Here is a 26,763-nt window from a genome sequence, read left to right as displayed (position 1 = left end):
GGGACATGGCTTTATTTTGTTCCTTTTGTTCCAAAATGAAAAGACACCAAATATGAAAGCAATCTGATTTTATTTAGGGGTGCCACATCAGCCTTCAAACTAAAGGTGTCTACAGAACTTTTCTATATATGGATCGAAAGCAAAACCAGAAGTTTGTTTTATGAAAATCCACCCTCCACTCACTTTCTTTGTATTCTAGCAAACACAAGTTACAATAGCTGCACAAATAGCACTATATTGCTATGAAAACTCAAATTCAATGATAACTGCTCTGCAGGATCCCATCCTACTGCTCTACAAATGGATGCCAAGTTGTGGACAGCCATTCGGTCACTTGTTTTCGTACGATCCAAAGAAGCTGCGACGTCAGGAGTGACAATGTTGATAGGCCTTCTTTTCTTGAGACGAGATATCCCACCATCAGATGATGAAGAACCAGCCTGTGCCGTGGTCTCAGAGTCAGAGTCAGAGTCTGTGACTTCCATAGCAGTAGCACCCTTCATGACCATTTCCTGTCTCTTATTTTCCTTCTCTGCCTTAGTCTTCTCCTTTTCTTCCCTTTCTTGCTTTCGCTTCGTTTTTGCTTCCAACACAGTGTCTACAGATCCCATTGAAGCCTTCCTCTCTGAGAATTGATCGTGAAGAAACTTCCTGTCCTCGGGGTTGGTGATTATGGCCTCCGAATCTGCATGCCTAAGATCAAACGTCTTCTCCAAGGAGGCCTTGAAGGATGCTTCCTTTTTCTCTTGGGTCGCACCACCCCGCTTTGCACCTTTTTGGAGGCTCCTCCATTCTTCATATAGCCTCTCCAAACGATGGATGCAGTGCTGCTTCGTCGTTGTAGGTAGGTGAGCTTTTTCCCAGAACTTCACAACCTCTTCAATGGTGAGAGTTGCACTCTCCCGGGCAGTGCGATTCTCCTTCTTCAGGTGATGGAAAAACAGGACAAGAGATTGATGCACAGTCGGGAGCTTGGCACCTTTGATGGCATCTCCAGAAGTGGACCCAATGAGATACACATTATCCTGAGCCTGAGTTTTCAATGAAACACTGGTACGAGCACATGCCATATCTGCAAAATACGCAAGAATGTGGGTAAAATCCTGTTAATTCTTACTCCACAGGGTCACTCTCTACAAAAGAGCCACAGTCAATAAGTTAGGCCTACATATTACACACTAAAAAAGCGTACCCCTGACCCCGGGAACCTGTACAAAACATGCATGAAAATTGCCCAGATAGTGATCATAGGAAGTCTCAAAACTGTATGTATAATATATTGTATATAACTATATATATAATGTATAATGTGTATTTATGTATATTTATTATTTAATGTATATTTTATGTATAAATTTAATGTATATTTAATTATAATGTATATATATTGTATAACTATATATTTATTTATTATATTTAAATTTTTATATATTATATTTATTTTTAATATTATTAATATAATGTAATAATATATATATATATATATATATATATATATATATATATATATATATATATTAGGGTGGGCTTCAAAAAATCAAAATGCAGATTTTCTCCGGGACATGGTCTATTTTTGTTCCTTTTGGTGTCAAAGGAAACCACACCAAATTTGAATGGAATCCAATAATATTTAGGGGTGCCACATCAGTGATGAATTTTCCCCCATGCAAAAATAGGAATTCCCATTTTTTGGGCTGTATATACACAAAATAAATACATAATTATATATATATGTACATTAAATATAATATTAAAAATAATTATATAGTAAATATACATTAAATAATAATAATATATATTATATTATACATTATATATACAATTATACGATAGACAATTATACAAATATAGACAAATATAATACATTAAATAATATATTAAAAATAAATATAATATATTAAAATTTTAATATAATAAATAAATATATAGTTATACAATATATATACATTATAATTAAATATACATTAAATTTATACATAAAATATACATTAAATAATAAATATACATAAATACACATTATACATTATATATATAGTTATATACAATATATTATACATACAGTTTTGAGACTTCCTATGATCACTATCTGGGCAATTTTCATGCATGTTTTGTACAGGTTCCCGGGGTCAGGGGTACGCTTTTTTAGTGTGTAATATGTAGGCCTAACTTATTGACTGTGGCTCTTTTGTAGAGAGTGACCCTGTGGAGTAAGAATTAACAGGATTTTACCCACATTCTTGCATATTTTTCAGATATGGCATGTGCTAGTACCAGTGTTTCATTGAAAACTCGGGCTCAGGATAATGTGTATCTCATTGGGTCCACTTCTGGAGATGCCATCAAAGGTGCCAAGCTCCCGACTGTGCATCAATCTCTTATCCTGTTTTTCCATCACCTGAAGAAGGAGAATCGCACTGCCCGGGAGAGTGCAACCCTCACCATTGAAGAGGTTGTGAAGTTCTGGGAAAAAGCTCACCTACCTACAACGACGAAGCAGCACTGCATCCATCGTTTGGAGAGGCTATATGAAGAATGGAGGAGCCTCCAAAAAGGTGCAAAGCGGGGTGGTGCGACCCAAGAGAAAAAGGAAGCATCCTTCAAGGCCTCCTTGGAGAAGACGTTTGATCTTAGGCATGCAGATTCGGAGGCCATAATCACCAACCCCGAGGACAGGAAGTTTCTTCACGATCAATTCTCAGAGAGTAAGGCTTCAATGGGATCTGTAGACACTGTGTTGGAAGCAAAAACGAAGCGAAAGAAAGAAAGGGAAGAAAAGGAGAAGACTAAGGCAGAGAAGGAAAATAAGAGACAGGAAATGGTCATGAAGGGTGCTACTGCTATGGAAGTCACAGACTCAGACTCTGACTCTGAGACCACGGCACAGGCTGGTTCTTCATCATCTGATGGTGGGATATCTCGTCCCAAGAAAAGAAGGCCTATCAACATTGTCACTCCTGAAGTCGCAGCTTCTTTGGATCGTACGAAAACAAGTGACCGAATGGCTGTCCACAACTTGGCATCCATTTGTAGAGCAGTAGGATGGGATCCTGCAGAGCTGGCACTGAACCGATGGACAGTGCGGCGGAATCGCATGATGCATCGATGCAAAACCATGGACGAAATAAAAGAAGCATTTCATCATAATGTGCAGGGTCCTTTAGTGGTCCATTGGGATGGAAAGCTTCTTCCCGATGTCACTTGAGATTTGTGCATGTGAAGGTGGATCGTCTTCCAATCCTTGTGTCCAACCAGTACCATGGAATGGAGCAGCTGTTGAATGTTCCCAAGTTACCTGACGGGGGAGGAGAAGCTATGGCAACCGCTGTAGTGGACACACTGAAGAGCTGGAACCTTGTGGGCAAGGTGAAGGCTTTGTCTTTTGACACAACGGCCAGCAATTCAGGTGTTCATGGAGGGGCTGCTGTCCTCATTGAAAAGAAGCTACAGACTGAACTAATTCATTTGGCTTGCCGCCATCATGCGCACGAAATCATTCTGGGAGATGTTTTCACCACTCTTTTCGGTCCTTCATCAGGCCCTGACATCCAGCTTTTTAAGCGGTTTCAGGTGGAGTGGCCGTCCATTGCCCATCACCAACCAAAAAATGGATTCACAGATCCTGATACGGCAGCTGAGTTTGCACAGAACAATGACATGATGGATGAAGCTCTGGAATTTGCTCTTGTGTGTTTGAAAGATCAGCAGCCACGAGATGATTATCGTGAACTCCTAGAACTGACTGTCATCTACATGGGAGGAATCCCACCTCGTGGAATCCGGATCATGGCTCCAGGAGCAATGCACAGAGCCAGATGGATGGCAAAAGCACTATATTCACTACAGGTGTTCATGTTTCGGTCAGAGTTCCACTTGACACTTCGAGAGGCGAGAGAACTCCGAGCCTTCAACATTTTTGTCTGCCTTGTGTATGTACAGGCTTGGTTTCGGGCTCCACAAGCTATTGAGGCTCCCCTGAATGACATTAACCTCTTCAAGAAGTTGGAAAAGTTTGAACAAATCAATCAGAAGATGGCTCAGGCAGCCTTGAAGGCACTTGGCCGCCACACGTGGTACATGAGCCCAGTACTAGTGGCATTTGCATTCTTTGACACCAGAATTGACAAAGAAAGCAAGATCAATATGATTGAAGCATTGAAAAATGATGGTGAAAACCCCTCTCCAAAGAGACCAGCTATCAAACGAGGAACCGCCCTGTCAATCGCTGGCCTCATAACAAAACACACCAAGCATTTCTTCAGCATCCTAGGGACCCCAACTGATTGGATGGATAAGGATCCTGGTTCATGGGAGCAAGAAACCAGCTTTCAGGAAGCAAAGAAAGCCGCCAGTGGCTTAGTCGTGGTGAATGACAGGGCAGAAAGGGGTGTCGCATTGACACAAGACTACAATAAGCTCCTTACAAAGGATGAAGAGCAAAAGCAAGCTCTGCTCCAAGTTGTTGCTGCTCACAGGAAGATGTACCCCGATGCCAAGAAGGCAACAGTGGTGAAACAGGCCCAGAAATAGGAGTTACATTTCTCATTATATTTGGGTTTTTAAATATTATGTGATATGGTGTCTCTTCATTTTATGAACTGAACATTTGGATTGTTATCATTGAATTTGAGTTTTCATAGCAATATAGTGCTATTTGTGCAGCTATTGTAACTTGTGTTTGCTAGAATACAAAGAAAGTGAGTGGAGGGTGGATTTTCATAAAACAAACTTCTGGTTTTGCTTTCGATCCATCTATCTATAATTCCAGTAATCTCTGTCTGTCTGTCTGTACGTTTGTTTGTCTGTGACCGCTGTTTCTCGACAACCACGGGTCCGATATACTTTTAACTTGCCAGGTATATTGCTGGGGACCCGAGGATGTGCCTTTTCAAGGTTTCATATTAATCGGACAATTACTTACCGAGCTATGTCCAAAAAACGATTCAACCAATCAGAGAGCAGCGAACGATCGCGTGTGCCGAACGTGGCGGGCACACTCTGCCTCGGATGGCACATTTGAGAGCGTATTCATTTATTTCACGTTTGCAAACTATGTTGGCGTTAAACTATGTTTTACAACTAATAAAAACGAATTTGCGATTCATTCGCTTTCCTGCGCGTTTGTGCACGCGATGGCGATTTCTTACCAAACTCCGGGAAGCCGTTCGCTTTGGACCAAACCATTGCATGTAAATAGAGGGGGGGGATTGTCACCACTCGCAAGCCGTTCGCTTTTGACCAAACCATTTCATGTAAATAGAGGGGGGGGATATAATTTTAGATATAGATATAGTACGGGCATGCCCTAGTATATAGAAATGTTTTGTAGACACCTTTAGTTTGAAGGCTGATGTGGCACCCCTAAATAAAATCAGATTGCTTTCACATTTGGTGTCTTTTCATTTTGGAACAAAAGGAACAACATAATGCCATGTCCCAGTAAATATTTAAAAAAATATATTTTGAGCACCATCCTAATATATATATATATATATATATATATATATATATATATATATATATATATATATATATATATATATATATATATATATATATATATATACATACATACATACATACATACACATTACTGTATTGTACTGGTGAAGAACCCTCATGGGATAATTCCCACGGACAGGATCATTCCTACAGAATTACAGACAGGTTAATTCTGCCAGAATTGGAGTATTTTACTACAACTTGCCATACCGTCGCCACTCCCCTCACCCTCATTATTCTTCTATGTTTGCATTGCATTTATTATTGATTACTAGCTGAATGTACCCGGCGTTGCCCGGGTTCTTTTTGAATGAATTTAACCTTCTGTACATCGGTCTTACAACTGTAATGTACCCGCTTTTACTCGCGGCCATAGAAGATTGACTACTATAATTCAGCTCAGGTTTTAATTGCGAAATGGGCCCAGCCTGGCCGAGGCGGCCCTCGACCGGCCTCGCCACCTCGCCTATAACCTTCCCGGGGCCCGTCCCGACATTTTTTGTTTCAGAGGTTTCCTCCTATCTTTCACCGTTCAGGAGATTAGCGCGTGCAGACAAACAAACAAACAAACAAACAAATACTTTATTTTATATATACTAGGGCATGCCCGTACTATATATATATCTAAAATTATATCCCCCCCCTCTATTTACATGAAATGGTTTGGTCCAGCGAACGGCTTGCGTGAACGGAAAGCGAACGGCTTGCGAGTACGGTGACAATCCCCCCCCCTCTATTTACATGAAATGGTTTGGTCCAAAGCGAACGGCTTGCGGAGTTTGGTAAATAAATCGCCATAGCTCGGTAACTACTTCTCCGATTAATATGAAACCTTGAAAAGGCACATCCTCGGGTCCCCAGCAATATACCTGGCAAGTTTCAAGTATATCGGACCCGTGGTTGTCGAGAAACAGCGGTCACAGACAAACACACAAACACACACACACACAGAGATTACTGGAATTATAGATAGATATATATAGAAGAAGATAGATTAATCTATGTTTAGAATGAACTTGTTTGGTGCATAGCCTGCTTGAATGGATGGGCATGGTACAAATTAAAGCTCAGATAGGGTAAGGATGTTGTTTTGCCTGGTGATTGAACTAGATCGGAACCAGGCCGGGGTCATATACAGTGGGGTGGTTCTTCGGCAAAAAAATCTTCGGATCATATAAGGCAAAAAAAAAAAAAAAATAGAATTGTTTTACCCCTTGCCTTGAATTTTTTTGGTATTGAGATAAAACTTCTCCATGGGAAATATTTTTATAATACATCTAGTTTTAGGGGTTGCCAGCCACTCATTGTTTCCCAATAAGCATTGATTTCCTGCAATCAGGAAACCTCTTTCGATGTTCTGTCACCACTTGAAGCAGATACTGGGTTTGCTGTTCATCCCTTGTCAGGCGACGATTTTGCTCTTCAATGAGAGCTCAAATACAAATCTCCCAAATCCCATACACCAGAGTACAGCTGCACTGTATTCAATTAACTTAAAAACAACTTAAAATGTGCAGTACATAGCAAGGTTATAGATCAACAGTAATGGTCACAATCACAAGTATGGCAGTGGAGAATAAATAATCAACTCCAAACATTTATGCGAGCCAAATATGTGAAATTACAAACTCCGTGTGCAACCCCTAAATGTAGTCCAAATGGCTTAAACTTTCAACACAAGGGTTTTTTCATACATTTTTTTTTTTAAGTGTTAGGAGCATGACTTTTATAATTCTCATTTTTAGGAACCACCATTAAATATACAGTAAATCTTTGATGCAGTATATGGACTTTCAATATCAGAAAATTTGCAATAAGGGAAATGGGTAAGTAAGGATTACATTTTGACATACGGAAGTAAGAATCGCTATAATGCAAATTTTGCATCTCAAAAAATATAAATACAGTAATACCCCTGGGTTCGAATACCCCTGGGTCCTGGGTTCGAATCCCGGTCGATCGCTGAATTAACGCCAGGGGGGTTGACTCAGCCTGTCATCCTTCCGAGGTCGGCTAATTGAGTACCAGTTTACTGGTAATTCCCTGTTTGTCGTTAAAAGGCGGCAAAAAGGGTTGGCGTCAGGAAGGGCATCCGGCCGTAAAACATTGCTTCAAAAAGGGGACCAAAAACAACAACAACCACGGTTCCCGAAAAAGGCCAACCCCTGCTTTGCGGGGGAAAATGGCCTCTAAAGGTGGTTATAATACCCCGGCCTACGTCATTAATTGGTTCCATAAGCCATAAGTAACTCGGATTTTGACGTAAACCGGGCGTAATGCCTTAAAAATGCCTTAAAATGAAGACAAACACCGTAAAACGAGAGTAAATAACTCGCGAAAGTATATAACTATCGCTAAACCTTAAAGAACACTAAAAACACGTTTTGGTCATATTTTTTAATGAGTAATGAACACAATTAATAAATGAATTTGTAAAGAATAATAAATAAAATTTATAAGATTATGTTATTCACCTTAAACATGGCGTCTCTTCTGAACACAAACACACATTTTAGCAGTCTTATCCGGCGGCGTTTTTTCAGTGACTTATGTGAGAATACGTTCCCTATCATGAATGATGGTCGATACCGTCGACCGTGGCAGCCATAAGGCATATACCTTATCGGGAATCGGTAAATATCAACAGAGGGCGCTCCACTGCAAAGCATGATGGGATCGAAAAGGGGGCAAACGTAAACACGAACCCAGAAGAGAAAGCGTCTGTCTACGATCGACGCTGTGTTTACGGAAAGGAAGATGGCTAATGTGAAAGAAATTCAGCGTTTTTTGGCATTAAAATCCAGCGATTTAAAGAAATATTTGAGGGAAAGGCGGGTTCCCATTGGAGAAGAGAAACAACCTGCTTATGCAAGAACATTTCCTGAATGTTGAAACCTCGATCGGCCATACAAATATCGCCGGGCTGGAACTTGTCTACAATGTTCGTCATCTTTACAATTTTTTTGTCTGACGTGTTTCCTCCTGTAGGTTTGGAAATGTATGAAATTGTTCCGCTAGGTGTAATACCAACAAGGCACTTGAGAGTAGGTCTTGACTTTTTTGGGTGTACACTTGCGAACAAAACTTGGGAGACGGTGCTTTGTCCTAATCCAAAGCGAAATGCGAGGTCCTCCTCGCGAAGATTAAGCCAAAGCTTCATGAGTGTCATGAGTAGTTGATCCTCTAAAGATTGAGATCGCTTAACTCCGGGTTTTGTAGTATTGTTTATTTGCCAGGTCTTGTCTTCCATTGATATATAATTTCCCCTTATAATAATGAAGGTTCTGTGCATGAGGGGATACTTCTGCTAATAACCACACTAGGTAAACCTGTATAAAGTTTCACAAGTTCATCACAGTTTGCTATGTCCGAAACATTAGCTTCTTGTTACATACTGCAATGGCGGCTTTCAGTTTTGCGACGGTGTCCTTGGCTTGCAAATACTGGCTCATGAGCTGATTACAGTTCACAGTTAATTTGTTAATTTGTCACAGTAAAAAAGTCCTAAAAGTAGTTTAAAGTGGTAAGGATCACGTCGTGTGTCAATGTAAACAAGCAGTCTGTCATAGTGACAGTGACCGCCGGCGGCGCTATTGCCCCTTTCCGATCCCATGACGCATTGCGGTTCCGATTCGCGATAAGGTCTATGCGCAATCACCGACACTTTTTCACCTTTTTCATACCTTTTAATCAGATTTAACTTATCTTCCATCGTAACCACATTACGCTTGGAAACACTAGCACTATCCTACTTAGGACCCATGGCTAACTCAGACACAGTAAAGGAATACTGTACGTCGCCTCTGTTTTGAATGAGAACCAGCAGGTACGCGTACGTACAGTATACTGTACGTACATTATATATATATATTTTAATGTGCTTTTTATTGTATTTTAAATTGTTTTTTTAGCTTCTTTTATTGTTAATTTATGTACTATTTTATTTATTTTAAATATATTTTTAAGGAAAAATTAATTTTTTTCACATCCGTAGGAGTGACGTAAAGTCGCACATAATGACGTTCGCTGAACTGAAATTTGCTCTAGAAGAGTGGCGTAAAGTCGGATTTGACGTAGGTCGAAATGGCGTAAAACTGGGTATGACTGTATATTGTTGCGGATCCGGTTCTGTCAAAGTACTAAGGGGGGGGGGGGGTGGGGGGGGCGAAGTCCCCGTTTCCCCCCACAGACACTGGATCCACGGGGTCGTGGATGGTCGTGGATGAAACTCGCGGTCGACGGGTTGCTAAGCAACTTCAAATGCCAATCCCCTAACCACGGGTGAAGGGTTATTGGTCACTACCCAAATACCTTCGAGACCACTTGGCTAGAAAGACCGGGAATTGAACCCTCCTCTCGCGATTTCACACCTTATTCCAATCGAGTGTGCCGAGCGGTTTTATTGCGCTGGTGTGAACGTTCTGAATCACGGTTATGCTGCGTGATTTATGGGCCTAATTATAGTCGAATTCGGTTCTGACTTGGGGGAAAAGGGGGAAAAGACGTATACGAACAGGTTGAAAGGAAACGAAATGTACACTTTTATTTATTATTCACAGAACAAGGACGAGAGGCAGGCTTATCAATTCTTACCGATCTAAATTCCAACAGGCGCCTTGCACACACACACACGGGGGATGAATCGCACAGGTTAACTGTACCGAGCAACGTGGGTTCGCTATCTTCCGTGCGCAGCTCCCGGCCCGTTCAGGATGCACAGCTTGAAGAAGGGCCGCAGGACGAGCCGCCGCGTCAAAGTCAGCACGAACGATGGTCCAGGTCGGGGAACGATTCAGTGCAGGTGACGACACAGCTCGGATGAAGCACCACGAGGAACGAAGGTCAAGCGCAGGAAGGACGAACCAGCACGGAGGACAGCCAGCTCGAAGGACCACAACGAGAGGGCAGCAAGAGAGAGCAGAGAGAACTCGAAGTGTGATGGGCACCGGTTTATGTTGGGGCGAAAGGCTTTCTCGAATGTTCCACGGCCTCTCATTGGCCGAAGTTTGCTCGTGAAGTTTGCTGGGGAAGAGTCCAGACCTGATTGGTTGTTTACGTGTCCACGACCTCTCATTGGTTGTTTGCGTGTCCACGATCTCTCATTGGTTGTTTGCGTGTCCACGATCTCTCATTGGTTACCTGCCGGTGACGTGGGTGGTTATTTTAGCCACGCCTACCACAGTTGCGGTTGATCACGTGGACTGTGCTTGTATCCACCCCTCCTTGCACATGAACCACGTCTTCCTTCAACTATACGAAGGTTTGAAATCCTGCCTAAACTCAATGCATATCTGCTTTAATTACTACACGATGGGAAGGGTGCTAATCTTTACATTTAATAATAACGAACTAACTAATGCAGGCTACATGTTGTCGTGTAATTAACTAGAGGGGTTGTTCTTTATTGCAAAACCACAACAATATTTTATAAGAAATGAAAAAATATATAAATGCATGATCTGTGTGTGTGCCCATAAAGCACGTAAAAGTGTATTTTATACTTGGCCGTTTGCTGCTTTACTGCAAAGAGCCCGTAAAGCAATTACTTTTAGAGGTTAAACTTGTTGCATAAAGGAGGTTTGATGAGGGTGGAAAACTGAGTGATATTCCAAAAAGTGCTTGGCCTTGCTATCTCTATCAACACTGAAAGGACTTCCAGGAAAGAAGTTGGAATTTCCCAAAAAAAAACCAAAAAAAAAAAACCACCTTTAGAGGCCATTTTTCCCCGCAAGCGGGGGTTGGCCTTTTTCGGGAACCGTGGTAGTTGTTGTTTTTCGGTCCCCTTTTTGAAGCAATGTTTTACGGCCGGATGCCCTTCCTGGCGCCAACCCTTTTTGCCGCCTTTAACGACAAGCAGGGAATTACCAGTGAACTGGTACTCAAATTAGCCGACCTCGGAAGGATGACAGGCTGAGTCAACCCCCCTGGCGTTAATTCAGCGATCGACCGGGTTTTGAACCCAGGATCCTAGGATCCTAAGCTGACACCCAAGCCGCTAGCCCAACACCAGGTATCTCCACAGTGGATGCAATAAAAGAGAGTCACGACAAAATAAATCAGTGCTCAATAAAATAAGAATCAGCCACATTCCCGTCTTAAGATAAAGTATTTTAATGAAGTTTGTTGCATTAATATGCTTTTTTTTAACATCTTCGAGTTAAGCTTCTGTTCCGTAGGAACCTATATTTACTTATATAATGGGAGTATATGGGATAATTAAATTTGATATGAGGAAATTCACCTAACCGAAATATTTTAATGAAAGTAACCCTTCCGTATTAATCAAGGGATTACTGTATCACAAAATGGCGGTTCGAATTTAAAATGGCCGGCCCGCGTGCGCTCATGCACCCGGGCCCCTGATTCGGAGTTGAGGATTGGTTCCCCGGCGAGCCATGACGTTCGCCTTTTGATGGTGAAGGAGATCATCTCTGCAATTTAGGCCCCTATTTGCCTTGAGGACGCATGCACGGTTGCTCCCCCAGTTGACGACCAAAACAGGCATGGTTGACCTGGTGGTGGAGGTCTTTGTATTCCGGTCTGGTTCGTGTGCGTGAGAATTGTTTGCTTGTGGCGTCCTTAGTTTTATTATCTGCATCGTTGACCTATTCATTTACTCATCGTCAAAGTCTTATCTTTCGTGTGGGATTTTTTTTTTTTGCATACAAAGTCAGGCTCATTGAAGAGCGAGAACACACAGCAGATGAGGACGCAACAGAACCAAAAGACCAATAGAAAGAGAGGTGGTGGGCACCAACAGCAGGGTTGAGAGAACAAAATATAGGGATACAGATGAATAAGGGATGTGTGGAAGAATGAAGGGTAGGAGATGACTAAAACTGAGGAAGAAAAAATCTGGGGATTTGGAACGAGGTGGGTTTTTGGGGTTGAGGCTAGCAGGGGTAGAAAAGTTGGATGGGGGATGATCTGAGATGGTGGAGAACAGCTGTCTTGATGACCTGGAAGGAAGAATGAGATTGAAGAGAATGTGGAAGCTGGTTCCACAGGTGGGAAAAAGAGGAATATTATGTGCATCCTGCAGACACTTGGTAGTGGGGGGGGGGGGGGGGGGAGTGCAGTGGGCAATGGAGGGTAGGTGGGATAGAATAGGGAAAGACTATAGGGTGGAAGGCCAGAGATGAAGCAGGAAATATATACAGTATCTATATAATAATAGCGTAAGGACTCGACTTTGTTATCCTTTTTACGCCGCACCCAGTGACCCGATGCCCACGGCACTAATGGATTTACGATCTACGAACCGCGCTCTTTGTTTATCACGTACAGCCATACTCGAAAAATCTGAATTAGCCGACGTTGGGGCCCAAAAGCATCCGATTAACTGCCGATACGACGCCATCTTATGACGCCATCGTATTGGCGTCTGCTGGGCGAAGGCGAAGCAAGCCGTCCGCTGATTGGACAGGCGAAGGCGACAGCAAGCCATCCACTGAGTGGACAATCCTGAGCATGCATTTGTGCCGGTGTCGTCGATCGCGGTGTACGCTAACCTCATCAGGTGGGTTTACCATAATTTCTAAACTTTACGTAAACTGGGTATCTATTTGCCTGCTCCTGTCTTCTCCCACGGCCAGTTATATGTGGCATGTTCAAGAGCACGGTCGTTCAAAGATGTGTATATCAAGGTTGATAATACGAGTACGCAAGGAGTCCTCAGAGGCTTGACTATTACCCCAAACATTGTTTATCCAGAAGTTTTAAAATAATTTCAACCTCTGATACTGCGTTCATTGTATTATATTCCTACTGCTCTGCCTTGACATTGACGCTTACCAATGCGCCAGTATGGGGCTAATTCCAGTCGATTTACTAATCCGTTCATTTTTTTAAAAGTCTATGGTTCGACTGCTGTTCCTTTCCATTGACACATACCACTGTGCCAGTGTGGCCAGAGTGGTGCTATGCCGATTCCTATTACGAATCCATTCATTTTTCAAAAGTATATCGTAGCGTTGTCATTTAAGTAGATTGCAATAAATACGTTGTTCATATACGCACTCTTCATTCTCATCTTTCTTCCTAACTCTTACTCGGACAAGCAAATCCTCGATGCCATCCATAATGGTACACTCTATCCATACACCACATCCTCCCTTCCGTGGATGTTCCACGGGTTTCGGCTAGTCTTTATAATAAAACTGAAAAACACGGTCGGGAGGTGTTTGATTATATTATCAGCCGTGATGTGTATTGTATAGCGCCACATGGTGGTGGTGGGGGAGGAGGGTATTACAAGCCAGCTATGTGGATGACTTTCAATTTTAGACTGTAATGTGGCACAATGGAAGCGTTTTACTGACCCCCACCGGAGGAAGGGCATCCGGCCATAAAAACATTGCCTCAAACAGGGAACCATGATTGTCATGGGGCCCGCAAGGCTAACCCCTGCTCTAGCGGGGAAAATGGCCTTAAAACGATCATTCATTTTCATTCACCGGAGGGAAGGGGGATTACTTTCCCATACACAGCAGGTGTTCCATTTGAGTTGATACTGTATCATCCTGGGATTTCATGTGTCATTCCTGGTAGTCCCTGGCTTATTCATTTCCCAGCATTCCATACCACGGCATTCATTTCCTGGGATGTGTGCATGTGAATGTTTTGAATCAAGCAAAATATGGTTTATCTTTTTTTTTGGCATATAATGCAAAACATTACATTTTTCAAACAATTCTTTTTTTCTTTTTTTTTTTGTATACAAGATCGAGGCTCGTGAAAGAGCTAACATTAATCACACAAAAAGTCAACCGACACATAAAACTCAAAATAAGGGGAATGGAACACGAGATGGGGAGAGAGGGGGAAGGACACAAACACAACATTTGAGAGCAAGACCCCGAGAGAAATGTGGGAGGGGGAGGGCTTGGGGGGAGGTGGTAGAGGTTTCAAACATATCAACATTGAAAGGACTTCCAGGAAAGAAGTTGGAATTTCCCAAAAAAAAGTGTATCTGGGGTGAAAATTAGCGGGGGTAGAAAAGATCAAGGTTTTGGATGGGGGAAGATAAGAGATGGTGGTGAACAGCTGTTTTAAAGACCTGGAGGGAGGAGTGGGATTGAAGGAAGTGGGGGAGTTTGTTCCAGAGGCGGGAGAAAAAGGGAATGAAAGAGTAAAGGTGAGCAGAGATTTTGGCAGTTTAACCATAAGATGGTTGCAGGTAGATCTTGTGCGACCTGTAGGAATATTTGGGGGACAGAGCCCAGAGAGAGCTGGGGGGGGCAAGGCCAGAGAGGAGTCGGTAGAAGACAGAAAGACCACCAACCTGCCTGCGGTGAGTGAGTGAAAGGCCCTCGGAGTTAGCTTCATCGCGGGAGATTCCAATGATTCTGAAAGCTTTGGTTTCAACAGCGTGAAGACGAGCTAGTTGTGAGGCAGGAGCACCAGCCCAGAGGGGGGAACAGTATTCCATTGAGCTGCGGATGAAAGCCTTGTATGTGGTGAAGAGCTCAGCTGTGCCAAGGAAGGACTTCGCACGATGGAGGATGCCCAGCATATACCTTATCACATATCGATGTTTTGGGGTTGCTGTGCTGTCTCTGGCACTGGGTGTCTTGAATGTATGCATGGCATCATGCGATCAGGAGATTACCAAGGCATTTTGGAGCGTAATGTTCAACCCAGTGTTAGAAAGCTTGGTCTCCGTCGAAGGTCATGGGTCTTGCAGCAGGACAATGACCCCAAACAAACTTCAAACAGCACCCGAGAATGGTTCAAGACAAAACACTGGACTGTTCTGAAGTGTCCAGCAATGAGTGCAGATCTAAATCCCATTGAACACCTGTGGGGAGACCTGAAAACAGCAGTTGGGAGAAGGCACCCTTCAAATCTGGGAGAACTGGAGCAGTTTGTACAAGAAGAGTGGGCCAAACTGCCAGTAGAGAGGTGGAGGAAGCTCATTCATGTCTATAGGAAGCGCTTGACTGCAGTTATTTTGTCCAAAGTCGGTGCTACCAAATATTATATCTCGGGTGTCAATAATTTTATCAATGCCATTTCTTTTCATCTTCTGATTTAAAAGGATATATTAAGTTCTGAATCAAAAACAAAGGTTCTGTAATATTAACAGTGAAATAAAGAATTGTGGAGACCAAATACTTTTGTCAATTTCAACTTATCTTTAGAGAAAATTGTGAGTTATTTGAAAAAAGTGCAAGAGTACCAAGAGTATGTTTGGCCATGACTGTATGTATTGCAGTCTGCCTTTTTTTTTCTTTTTTCTTTTTTTCTATACTGAATCGAGGCTCGTGAAAGAGCTGACAACCGCGAGGGAAAGACAGCACAGGGGGACCACGAGGGAAAGACAAAGACAGTACAGTGGGACCACGAGGGAAAGACAAAGACAGCACATGGGGACCACGAGAGAAAGACAAAGACAGCACAGGGGGACCGCGAGGGAAAGACAAAGACAGCACATGGGGACCACGAGGGAAAGACAGCACAGGGGGACCACGAGGGAAAGACAAAGACAGCACATGGGGACCACGAGGGAAAGACAGCACAGGGGGACCACGAGGGAAAGACAAAGACAGCACATGGGGACCACGAGGGAAAGACAAAGACAGCACAGGGGGACCGCGAGGGAAAGACAAAGACAGTACAGGGGGACCGCGAGGGAAAGACAGCACAGGGGGACCACGAGGGAAAGACAAAGACAGCACATGTGGACCGCGAGGGAAAGACAAAAACAGCACATGTGGACCGCGAGGGAAAGACAAAAACAGCACAGGGGGACCGCGAGGGAAAGACAAAGACAGCACATGGGGACCACGAGGGAAAGACAAAGACAGCACATGGGGACCACGAGGGAAAGACAAAGACAGCACATGGGGACCACGAGGGAAAGACAAAGACAGCACATGGGGACCGCGAGGGAAAGACAGCACAGGGGGACCACGAGGGAAAGACAAAGACAGTACAGGGGGACCACGAAGGAAAGACAAAGACAGCACATGGGGACCGCGAGGGAAAGACAAAGACAGCACATGGGGACCACGAGGGAAAGACAAAGACAGTACAGGGGGACCGCGAGGGAAAGACAAAAACAGCACATGGGGACCGCGAGGGAAACACAAAAACAGCACATGGGGACCGCGAGGGAAAGACAAAAACAGCACATGGGGACCGCGAGGGAAAGACAAAAACAGCACATGGGGACCACGAGGGAAAGACAAAAACAGCACATGGGGAACACGAGGGAAAGACAAAGACAGCACAGGGGGACCACGAGGGAAAGACAAAAACAGCACATGGGGACCACGAGGGAAAGACAAAGACAGTACAGGGGGACCACGAGGGAAAGACAAAAACAGCACATGGGGACCACGAGGGAAAGACAAAAACAGCACATGGGGACCGCGAGGGAAAGACAAAGACAGTACAGGGGGACCGCGAGGGAAAGACAAAGACAGTACAGGGGGACCGCGAGGGAAAGACAAAAACAGCACATGGGGACCGCGAGGGAAAGACAAAAACAGCACATGGGGACCGCGAGGGAAAGACAAAAACAGCACATGGGGACCGCGAGGGAAAGACAAAAACAGCACATGGGGACCGCGAGGGAAAGACAAAGACAGCACATGGGGACCGCGAGGGAAAGACAAAAACAGCACATGGGGACCGCGAGGGAAAGACAAAAACAGCACATGGGGACCGCGAGGGAAAGACAAAGACAGCACATGGGGACCGCGAGGGAAAGACAAAGACAGCACATGGGGACCGCAAGGGAAAGACAAAAACAGCACATGGGGACCGCGAGGGAAAGACAAAGACAGTACAGGGAGACCGCGAGGGAAAGACAAAAACAGCACATGGGGACCGCGAGGGAAAGACAAAGACAGCACATGGGGACCGCGAGGGAAAGACAAAAACAGCACATGGGGACCGCGAGGGAAAGACAAAAACAGCACATGGGGACCACGAGGGAAAGACAAAAACAGCACATGGGGACCGCGAGGGAAAGACAAAAACAGTACAGGGGGACCGCGAGGGAAAGACAAAGACAGTACAGGGGGACCGCGAGGGAAAGACAAAGACAGTACAGGGGGACCGCGAGGGAAAGACAAAAACAGCACATGGGGACCGCGAGGGAAAGACAAAAACAGCACATGGGGACCGCGAGGGAAAGACAAAAACAGCACATGGGGACCGCGAGGGAAAGACAAAGACAGCACATGGGGACCGCGAGGGAAAGACAAAAACAGCACATGGGGACCGCGAGGGAAAGACAAAGACAGCACATGGGGACCGCGAGGGAAAGACAAAGACAGCACATGGGGACCGCGAGGGAAAGACAAAGACAGCACATGGGGACCGCGAGGGAAAGACAAAAACAGCACATGGGGACCGCGAGGGAAAGACAAAAACAGCACATGGGGACCGCGAGGGAAAGACAAAGACAGTACAGGGGGACCGCGAGGGAAAGACAAAGACAGCACATGGGGACCACGAGGGAAAGACAAAAACAGCACATGGGGACCACGAGGGAAAGACAAAGACAGTACAGGGGGACCGCGAGGGAAAGACAAAGACAGTACAGGGGGACCACGAGGGAAAGACAAAAACAGCACATGGGGACCACGAGGGAAAGACAAAAACAGCACATGGGGACCACGAGGGAAAGACAAAGACAGTACAGGGGGACTGCGAGGGAAAGCCAAAGACAGTACAGGGGGACCGCGAGGGAAAGACAAAGACAGCACATGGGGACCGCGAGGGAAAGACAAAAACAGCACATGGGGACCACGAGGGAAAGACAAAGACAGCACATGGGGACCACGAGGGAAAGACAGCACATGGGGACCGCGAGGGAAAGACAAAAACAGCACATGGGGACCACGAGGGAAAGACAGCACATGGGGACCGCGAGGGAAAGACAAAAACAGCACATGGGGACCGCGAGGGAAAGACAAAAACAGCACATGGGGACCACGAGGGAAAGACAAAGACAGCACATGGGGACCGCGAGGGAAAGACAGCACATGGGGACCGCGAGGGAAAGACAAAGACAGCACATGGGGACCACGAGGGAAAGACAGCACATGGGGACCGCGAGGGAAAGACAGCACATGGGGACTGCGAGGGAAAGACAAAGACAGCACATGGGGACCGCGAGGGAAAGACAAAAACAGCACATGGGGACCACGAGGGAAAGACAGCACATGGGGACCGTGAGGGAAAGACAAAAACAGCACATGGGGACTGCGAGGTAAAGACAAAAACAGCACACGGGGACCACGAGGGAAAGACAAAGACAGCACATGGGGACCACGAGGGAAAGACAAAGACAGTACAGGGGGGCCACGAGGGAAAGACAAAGACAGTACAGGGGGACCACGAGGGAAAGACAAAAACAGCACATGGGGACCGCGAGGGAAAGACAAAGACAGCACATGGGGACCACGAGGGAAAGACAAAGACAGCACATGGGGACTGCGAGGGAAAGACAAAGACAGCACATGGGGACCACGAGGGAAAGACAGCACATGGGGACCGCGAGGGAAAGACAAAAACAGCACATGGGGACCGCGAGGGAAAGACAAAGACAGCACATGGGGACTGCGAGGGAAAGACAAAGACAGCACATGGGGACCACGAGGGAAAGACAAAGACAGCACATGGGGACCACGAGGGAAAGACAAAGACAGCACAGGGGGACCGCGAGGGAAAGACAAAGACAGCGCGTGGGGACCGCGAGGGAAAGACAAAGACAGCACATGGGGACCGCGAGGGAAAGACAAAGACAGCACATGGGGACCGCGAGGGAAAGAAAAAGACAGCACATGGGGACCGCGAGGGAAAGACAAAGACAGCACATGGGGACCGCGAGGGAAAGACAAAGACAGCACATGGGGACCGTGAGGGAAAGACAAAGACAGCACATGGGGACCGCGAGGGAAAGACAAAGACAGCACATGGGGACCGCGAGGGAAAGACAAAGACAGCACATGGGGACCGCGAGGGAAAGACAAAGACAGCACATGGGGACCGTGAGGGAAAGACAAAGACAGCACATGGGGACCGCGAGGGAAAGACAAAGACAGCACATGGGGTCCGCGAGGGAAAGACAAAGACAGCACATGGGGACCGCGAGGGAAAGACAAAGACAGCACATGGGGACCACGAGGGAAAGACAAAGACAGCACATGGGGACCGCGAGGGAAAGACAAAGACAGCACATGGGGACCGCGAGGGAAAGACAAAGACAGCACATGGGGACCGCGAGGGAAAGACAAAGACAGCACATGGGGACCGCGAGGGAAAGACAAAGACAGCACATGGGGACCGCGAGGGAAAGACAAAGACAGCACATGGGGACCGCGAGGGAAAGACAAAGACAGCACATGGGGACCGCGAGGGAAAGACAAAGACAGCACATGGGGACCGTGAGGGAAAGACAAAGACAGCACATGGGGACCGCGAGGGAAAGACAAAGACAGCACATGGGGACCGCGAGGGAAAGACAAAGACAGCACATGGGGACCGCGAGGGAAAGACAAAGACAGCACATGGGGACCGCGAGGGAAAGACAAAGACAGCACATGGGGACCGTGAGGGAAAGACAAAGACAGCACATGGGGACCGCGAGGGAAAGACAAAGACAGCACATGGGGTCCGCGAGGGAAAGACAAAGACAGCACATGGGGACCGCGAGGGAAAGACAAAGACAGCACATGGGGACCACGAGGGAAAGACAAAGACAGCACATGGGGACCGCGAGGGAAAGACAAAGACAGCACATGGGGACCGCGAGGGAAAGACAAAGACAGCACATGGGGACCGCGAGGGAAAGACAAAGACAGCACATGGGGACCGCGAGGGAAAGACAAAGACAGCACATGTGGACCGCGAGGGAAAGACAAAAACAGCACATGTGGACCGCGAGGGAAAGACAAAAACAGCACAGGGGGACCGCGAGGGAAAGACAAAGACAGCACATGGGGACCACGAGGGAAAGACAAAGACAGCACATGGGGACCACGAGGGAAAGACAAAGACAGCACATGGGGACCACGAGGGAAAGACAAAGACAGCACATGGGGACCGCGAGGGAAAGACAGCACAGGGGGACCACGAGGGAAAGACAAAGACAGTACAGGGGGACCACGAAGGAAAGACAAAGACAGCACATGGGGACCGCGAGGGAAAGACAAAGACAGCACATGGGGACCACGAGGGAAAGACAAAGACAGTACAGGGGGACCGCGAGGGAAAGACAAAGACAGCACATGGGGACCGCGAGGGAAAGACAAAGACAGCACATGGGGACCACGAGGGAAAGACAAAGACAGCACATGGGGACCACGAGGGAAAGACAAAGACAGCACATGGGGACCACGAGGGAAAGACAAAGACAGCACATGGGGACCGCGAGGGAAAGACAGCACAGGGGGACCACGAGGGAAAGACAAAGACAGTACAGGGGGACCACGAAGGAAAGACAAAGACAGCACATGGGGACCGCGAGGGAAAGACAAAGACAGCACATGGGGACCACGAGGGAAAGACAAAGACAGTACAGGGGGACCGCGAGGGAAAGACAAAAACAGCACATGGGGACCGCGAGGGAAACACAAAAACAGCACATGGGGACCGCGAGGGAAAGACAAAAACAGCACATGGGGACCGCGAGGGAAAGACAAAAACAGCACATGGGGACCACGAGGGAAAGACAAAAACAGCACATGGGGAACACGAGGGAAAGACAAAGACAGCACAGGGGGACCACGAGGGAAAGACAAAAACAGCACATGGGGACCACGAGGGAAAGACAAAGACAGTACAGGGGGACCACGAGGGAAAGACAAAAACAGCACATGGGGACCGCGAGGGAAAGACAAAGACAGTACAGGGGGACCGCGAGGGAAAGACAAAGACAGTACAGGGGGACCGCGAGGGAAAGACAAAAACAGCACATGGGGACCGCGAGGGAAAGACAAAAACAGCACATGGGGACCGCGAGGGAAAGACAAAAACAGCACATGGGGACCGCGAGGGAAAGACAAAAACAGCACATGGGGACCGCGAGGGAAAGACAAAGACAGCACATGGGGACCGCGAGGGAAAGACAAAAACAGCACATGGGGACCGCGAGGGAAAGACAAAAACAGCACATGGGGACCGCGAGGGAAAGACAAAGACAGCACATGGGGACCGCGAGGGAAAGACAAAGACAGCACATGGGGACCGCAAGGGAAAGACAAAAACAGCACATGGGGACCGCGAGGGAAAGACAAAGACAGTACAGGGAGACCGCGAGGGAAAGACAAAAACAGCACATGGGGACCGCGAGGGAAAGACAAAGACAGCACATGGGGACCGCGAGGGAAAGACAAAAACAGCACATGGGGACCGCGAGGGAAAGACAAAAACAGCACATGGGGACCACGAGGGAAAGACAAAAACAGCACATGGGGACCGCGAGGGAAAGACAAAAACAGTACAGGGGGACCGCGAGGGAAAGACAAAGACAGTACAGGGGGACCGCGAGGGAAAGACAAAGACAGTACAGGGGGACCGCGAGGGAAAGACAAAAACAGCACATGGGGACCGCGAGGGAAAGACAAAAACAGCACATGGGGACCGCGAGGGAAAGACAAAAACAGCACATGGGGACCGCGAGGGAAAGACAAAGACAGCACATGGGGACCGCGAGGGAAAGACAAAAACAGCACATGGGGACCGCGAGGGAAAGACAAAGACAGCACATGGGGACCGCGAGGGAAAGACAAAGACAGCACATGGGGACCGCGAGGGAAAGACAAAAACAGCACATGGGGACCGCGAGGGAAAGACAAAAACAGCACATGGGGACCGCGAGGGAAAGACAAAGACAGTACAGGGGGACCGCGAGGGAAAGACAAAGACAGCACATGGGGACCACGAGGGAAAGACAAAAACAGCACATGGGGACCACGAGGGAAAGACAAAGACAGTACAGGGGGACCGCGAGGGAAAGACAAAGACAGTACAGGGGGACCACGAGGGAAAGACAAAAACAGCACATGGGGACCACGAGGGAAAGACAAAAACAGCACATGGGGACCACGAGGGAAAGACAAAGACAGTACAGGGGGACTGCGAGGGAAAGCCAAAGACAGTACAGGGGGACCGCGAGGGAAAGACAAAGACAGCACATGGGGACCGCGAGGGAAAGACAAAAACAGCACATGGGGACCACGAGGGAAAGACAAAGACAGCACATGGGGACCACGAGGGAAAGACAGCACATGGGGACCGCGAGGGAAAGACAAAAACAGCACATGGGGACCACGAGGGAAAGACAGCACATGGGGACCGCGAGGGAAAGACAAAAACAGCACATGGGGACCGCGAGGGAAAGACAAAAACAGCACATGGGGACCACGAGGGAAAGACAAAGACAGCACATGGGGACCGCGAGGGAAAGACAGCACATGGGGACCGCGAGGGAAAGACAAAGACAGCACATGGGGACCACGAGGGAAAGACAGCACATGGGGACCGCGAGGGAAAGACAGCACATGGGGACTGCGAGGGAAAGACAAAGACAGCACATGGGGACCGCGAGGGAAAGACAAAAACAGCACATGGGGACCACGAGGGAAAGACAGCACATGGGGACCGTGAGGGAAAGACAAAAACAGCACATGGGGACTGCGAGGTAAAGACAAAAACAGCACACGGGGACCACGAGGGAAAGACAAAGACAGCACATGGGGACCACGAGGGAAAGACAAAGACAGTACAGGGGGGCCACGAGGGAAAGACAAAGACAGTACAGGGGGACCACGAGGGAAAGACAAAAACAGCACATGGGGACCGCGAGGGAAAGACAAAGACAGCACATGGGGACCACGAGGGAAAGACAAAGACAGCACATGGGGACTGCGAGGGAAAGACAAAGACAGCACATGGGGACCACGAGGGAAAGACAGCACATGGGGACCGCGAGGGAAAGACAAAAACAGCACATGGGGACCGCGAGGGAAAGACAAAGACAGCACATGGGGACTGCGAGGGAAAGACAAAGACAGCACATGGGGACCACGAGGGAAAGACAAAGACAGCACATGGGGACCACGAGGGAAAGACAAAGACAGCACAGGGGGACCGCGAGGGAAAGACAAAGACAGCGCGTGGGGACCGCGAGGGAAAGACAAAGACAGCACATGGGGACCGCGAGGGAAAGACAAAGACAGCACATGGGGACCGCGAGGGAAAGAAAAAGACAGCACATGGGGACCGCGAGGGAAAGACAAAGACAGCACATGGGGACCGCGAGGGAAAGACAAAGACAGCACATGGGGACCGTGAGGGAAAGACAAAGACAGCACATGGGGACCGCGAGGGAAAGACAAAGACAGCACATGGGGACCGCGAGGGAAAGACAAAGACAGCACATGGGGACCGCGAGGGAAAGACAAAGACAGCACATGGGGACCGTGAGGGAAAGACAAAGACAGCACATGGGGACCGCGAGGGAAAGACAAAGACAGCACATGGGGTCCGCGAGGGAAAGACAAAGACAGCACATGGGGACCGCGAGGGAAAGACAAAGACAGCACATGGGGACCACGAGGGAAAGACAAAGACAGCACATGGGGACCGCGAGGGAAAGACAAAGACAGCACATGGGGACCGCGAGGGAAAGACAAAGACAGCACATGGGGACCGCGAGGGAAAGACAAAGACAGCACATGGGGACCGCGAGGGAAAGACAAAGACAGCACATGGGGACCGCGAGGGAAAGACAAAGACAGCACATGGGGACCGCGAGGGAAAGACAAAGACAGCACATGGGGACCGCGAGGGAAAGACAAAGACAGCACATGGGGACCGTGAGGGAAAGACAAAGACAGCACATGGGGACCGCGAGGGAAAGACAAAGACAGCACATGGGGACTGCGAGGGAAAGACAAAGACAGCACATGGGGACCGCGAGGGAAAGACAAAGACAGCACATGGGGACTGCGAGGGAAAGACAAAGACAGCACATGGGGACCGTGAGGGAAAGACAAAGACAGCACATGGGGACTGCGAGGGAAAGACAAAGACAGCACATGGGGACCGCGAGGGAAAGACAAAGACAGCACATGGGGACCGCGAGGGAAAGACAAAGACAGCACATGGGGACTGCGAGGGAAAGACAAAGACAGCACATGGGGACCGCGAGGGAAAGACAAAGACAGCACATGGGGACTGCGAGGGAAAGACAAAGACAGCACATGGGGACCGCGAGGGAAAGACAAAGACAGCACATGGGGACCGCGAGGGAAAGACAAAGACAGCACATGGGGACCGCGAGGGAAAGACAAAGACAGCACATGGGGACCGCGAGGGAAAGACAAAGACAGCACATGGGGACCGCGAGGGAAAGACAAAGACAGCACAGGGGGACCACGAGGGAAAGACAAAGACAGCACAGGGGGACCATGAGGGAAAGACAAAGACAGCACATGGGGACCGCGAGGGAAAGACAAAGACATTACATGGGGGCCGCGAGGGAAAGACAAAGACAGCACATGGGGACCGCGAGGGGAAGACAAAGACAGCACAGGGGGACCACGAGGGAAAGACAAAGACAGCACATGGGGACTGCGAGGGAAAGAGAAAGACAGCACATGGGAACCGCGAGGGAAAGACAAAGACAGTACAGGGGGACCACGAGGGAAAGACAAAGACAGCACATGGGGACCACGAGGGAAAGACAAAGACAGCACATGGGGACCGCGAGGGAAAGACAAAGACAGCACATGGGGACTGCGAGGGAAAGACAAAGACAGCACATGGGGACCGCGAGGGAAAGACAAAGACAGCACATGGGGACCGCGAGGGAAAGACAAAGACAGCACATGGGGACCGCGAGGGAAAGACAAAGACAGCACATGGGGACCGCGAGGGAAAGACAAAGACAGCACATGGGGACCGCGAGGGAAAGACAAAGACAGCACAGGGGGACCACGAGGGAAAGACAAAGACAGCACAGGGGGACCATGAGGGAAAGACAAAGACAGCACATGGGGACCGCGAGGGAAAGACAAAGACATTACATGGGGGCCGCGAGGGAAAGACAAAGACAGCACATGGGGACCGCGAGGGATGTGGAATTAAATTCCCGTTTATTAAATTCATTTGTGTAGATTGATGTCTAACTAAAACACACACACACACACACACACACACACACACACACACACACACACACACACACACACACACACACACACACACACACACACACACACACACACACACACACACACACACACACACACACACACACACACACACACACACACACACACACACACACACACACACACACACACACACACACACACACACACACACACACACACACGACTGAGAGCTGCGTCGAATACATCAGTTTTGAAGGCAGTGAAGACGGACCCGGAAATGGCAGCTTTGACGAGTCGACATGCGCATGAGGTGCACTACCGGGCTATGTTCCTGGTCCACGTTTATTGTTTGGTTCCGTTTTTTGTGAACGACCATATGCACTTCCCACTCTGACGAGATTGACTGATCGAAGGGATTCACACTTCCCACTCTGATGGGATCGACAGGAGAGCAAGCCTCCCAGCCTTGGCCTTACCAATAAAGCAGTGTATTACACGGACTAAGGGTATTTTAAACAATATCATGGTATTTTAAACCATTTTCTATGGTTACTAGGAGACAGGGCAGCATGTAAAATCATACCAAAGGAATCATAAGACTTAAAACTAAACAACAGATATATAATGAAATAATCACTCGTGGTTCCCGATCAAAATTATTTTTTGCGCCTGTGAAAATTGCAAATACATGGGGCACAACAACAACAACATGCATTTTAAAGGCCATTTTCCCTGCTAGAGCGGGGGTTAGCCTTGTGGTCCCCATGACAATCTTCTCCATTTTGCCCTATTTTCTGCATCTCTCCTTGTTAACCCCCTTGCCCGCATTTCTTCTTCCACCATCTTTAGCCAAGTCTTTCTCGGTCTTCCCCGTCCTCTACTTCCTTCTACATTCATTTCCATCACTCTTCTCAACCAGTCACTTTCATCCTTCCTCAACACATGACCAAACCATCTCAACCTGTTCCTCTTCACAGCATCAATCACAGGCTCTATTCCCATCATCTTTCGCAATTCATAATTTGTCTTCCTCTCTCTCAACGATACTCCGCACATCCATCGAACCATTCGCATTTCCACACTTTCCAACCTTCGTTGCTGCTCTACGTTCATTACCCATGCCTCG

The 26,763-nt window shown here is 47.5% G+C and overlaps 1 protein-coding gene across 1 annotated transcript in view; it reads right to left on the bottom strand.

The window, feature by feature from the left end:
* Positions 1-205: 205 nt before the first annotated feature.
* Positions 206-26,763, bottom strand: part of LOC144892978 (uncharacterized) — a 99,772-nt gene continuing 73,214 nt past the window's right edge. The window contains exon 2 of the mRNA XM_078782079.1: positions 206-1,072. Within this exon, the coding sequence (XP_078638205.1) occupies positions 210-1,070 (861 nt within the window). The 5' untranslated portion in view covers positions 1,071-1,072 and the 3' untranslated portion in view covers positions 206-209. The remainder of the gene's footprint in view (positions 1,073-26,763) is intronic.

The sequence above is a fragment of the Myxine glutinosa genome, chromosome 7 (assembly GCF_964187855.1).
Source record: "Myxine glutinosa chromosome 7, kmMyxGlut1.1, whole genome shotgun sequence".
Lineage (NCBI taxonomy): Eukaryota > Metazoa > Chordata > Myxini > Myxiniformes > Myxinidae > Myxine > Myxine glutinosa.
This window is presented reverse-complemented; position numbering and strand designations above follow the sequence as displayed.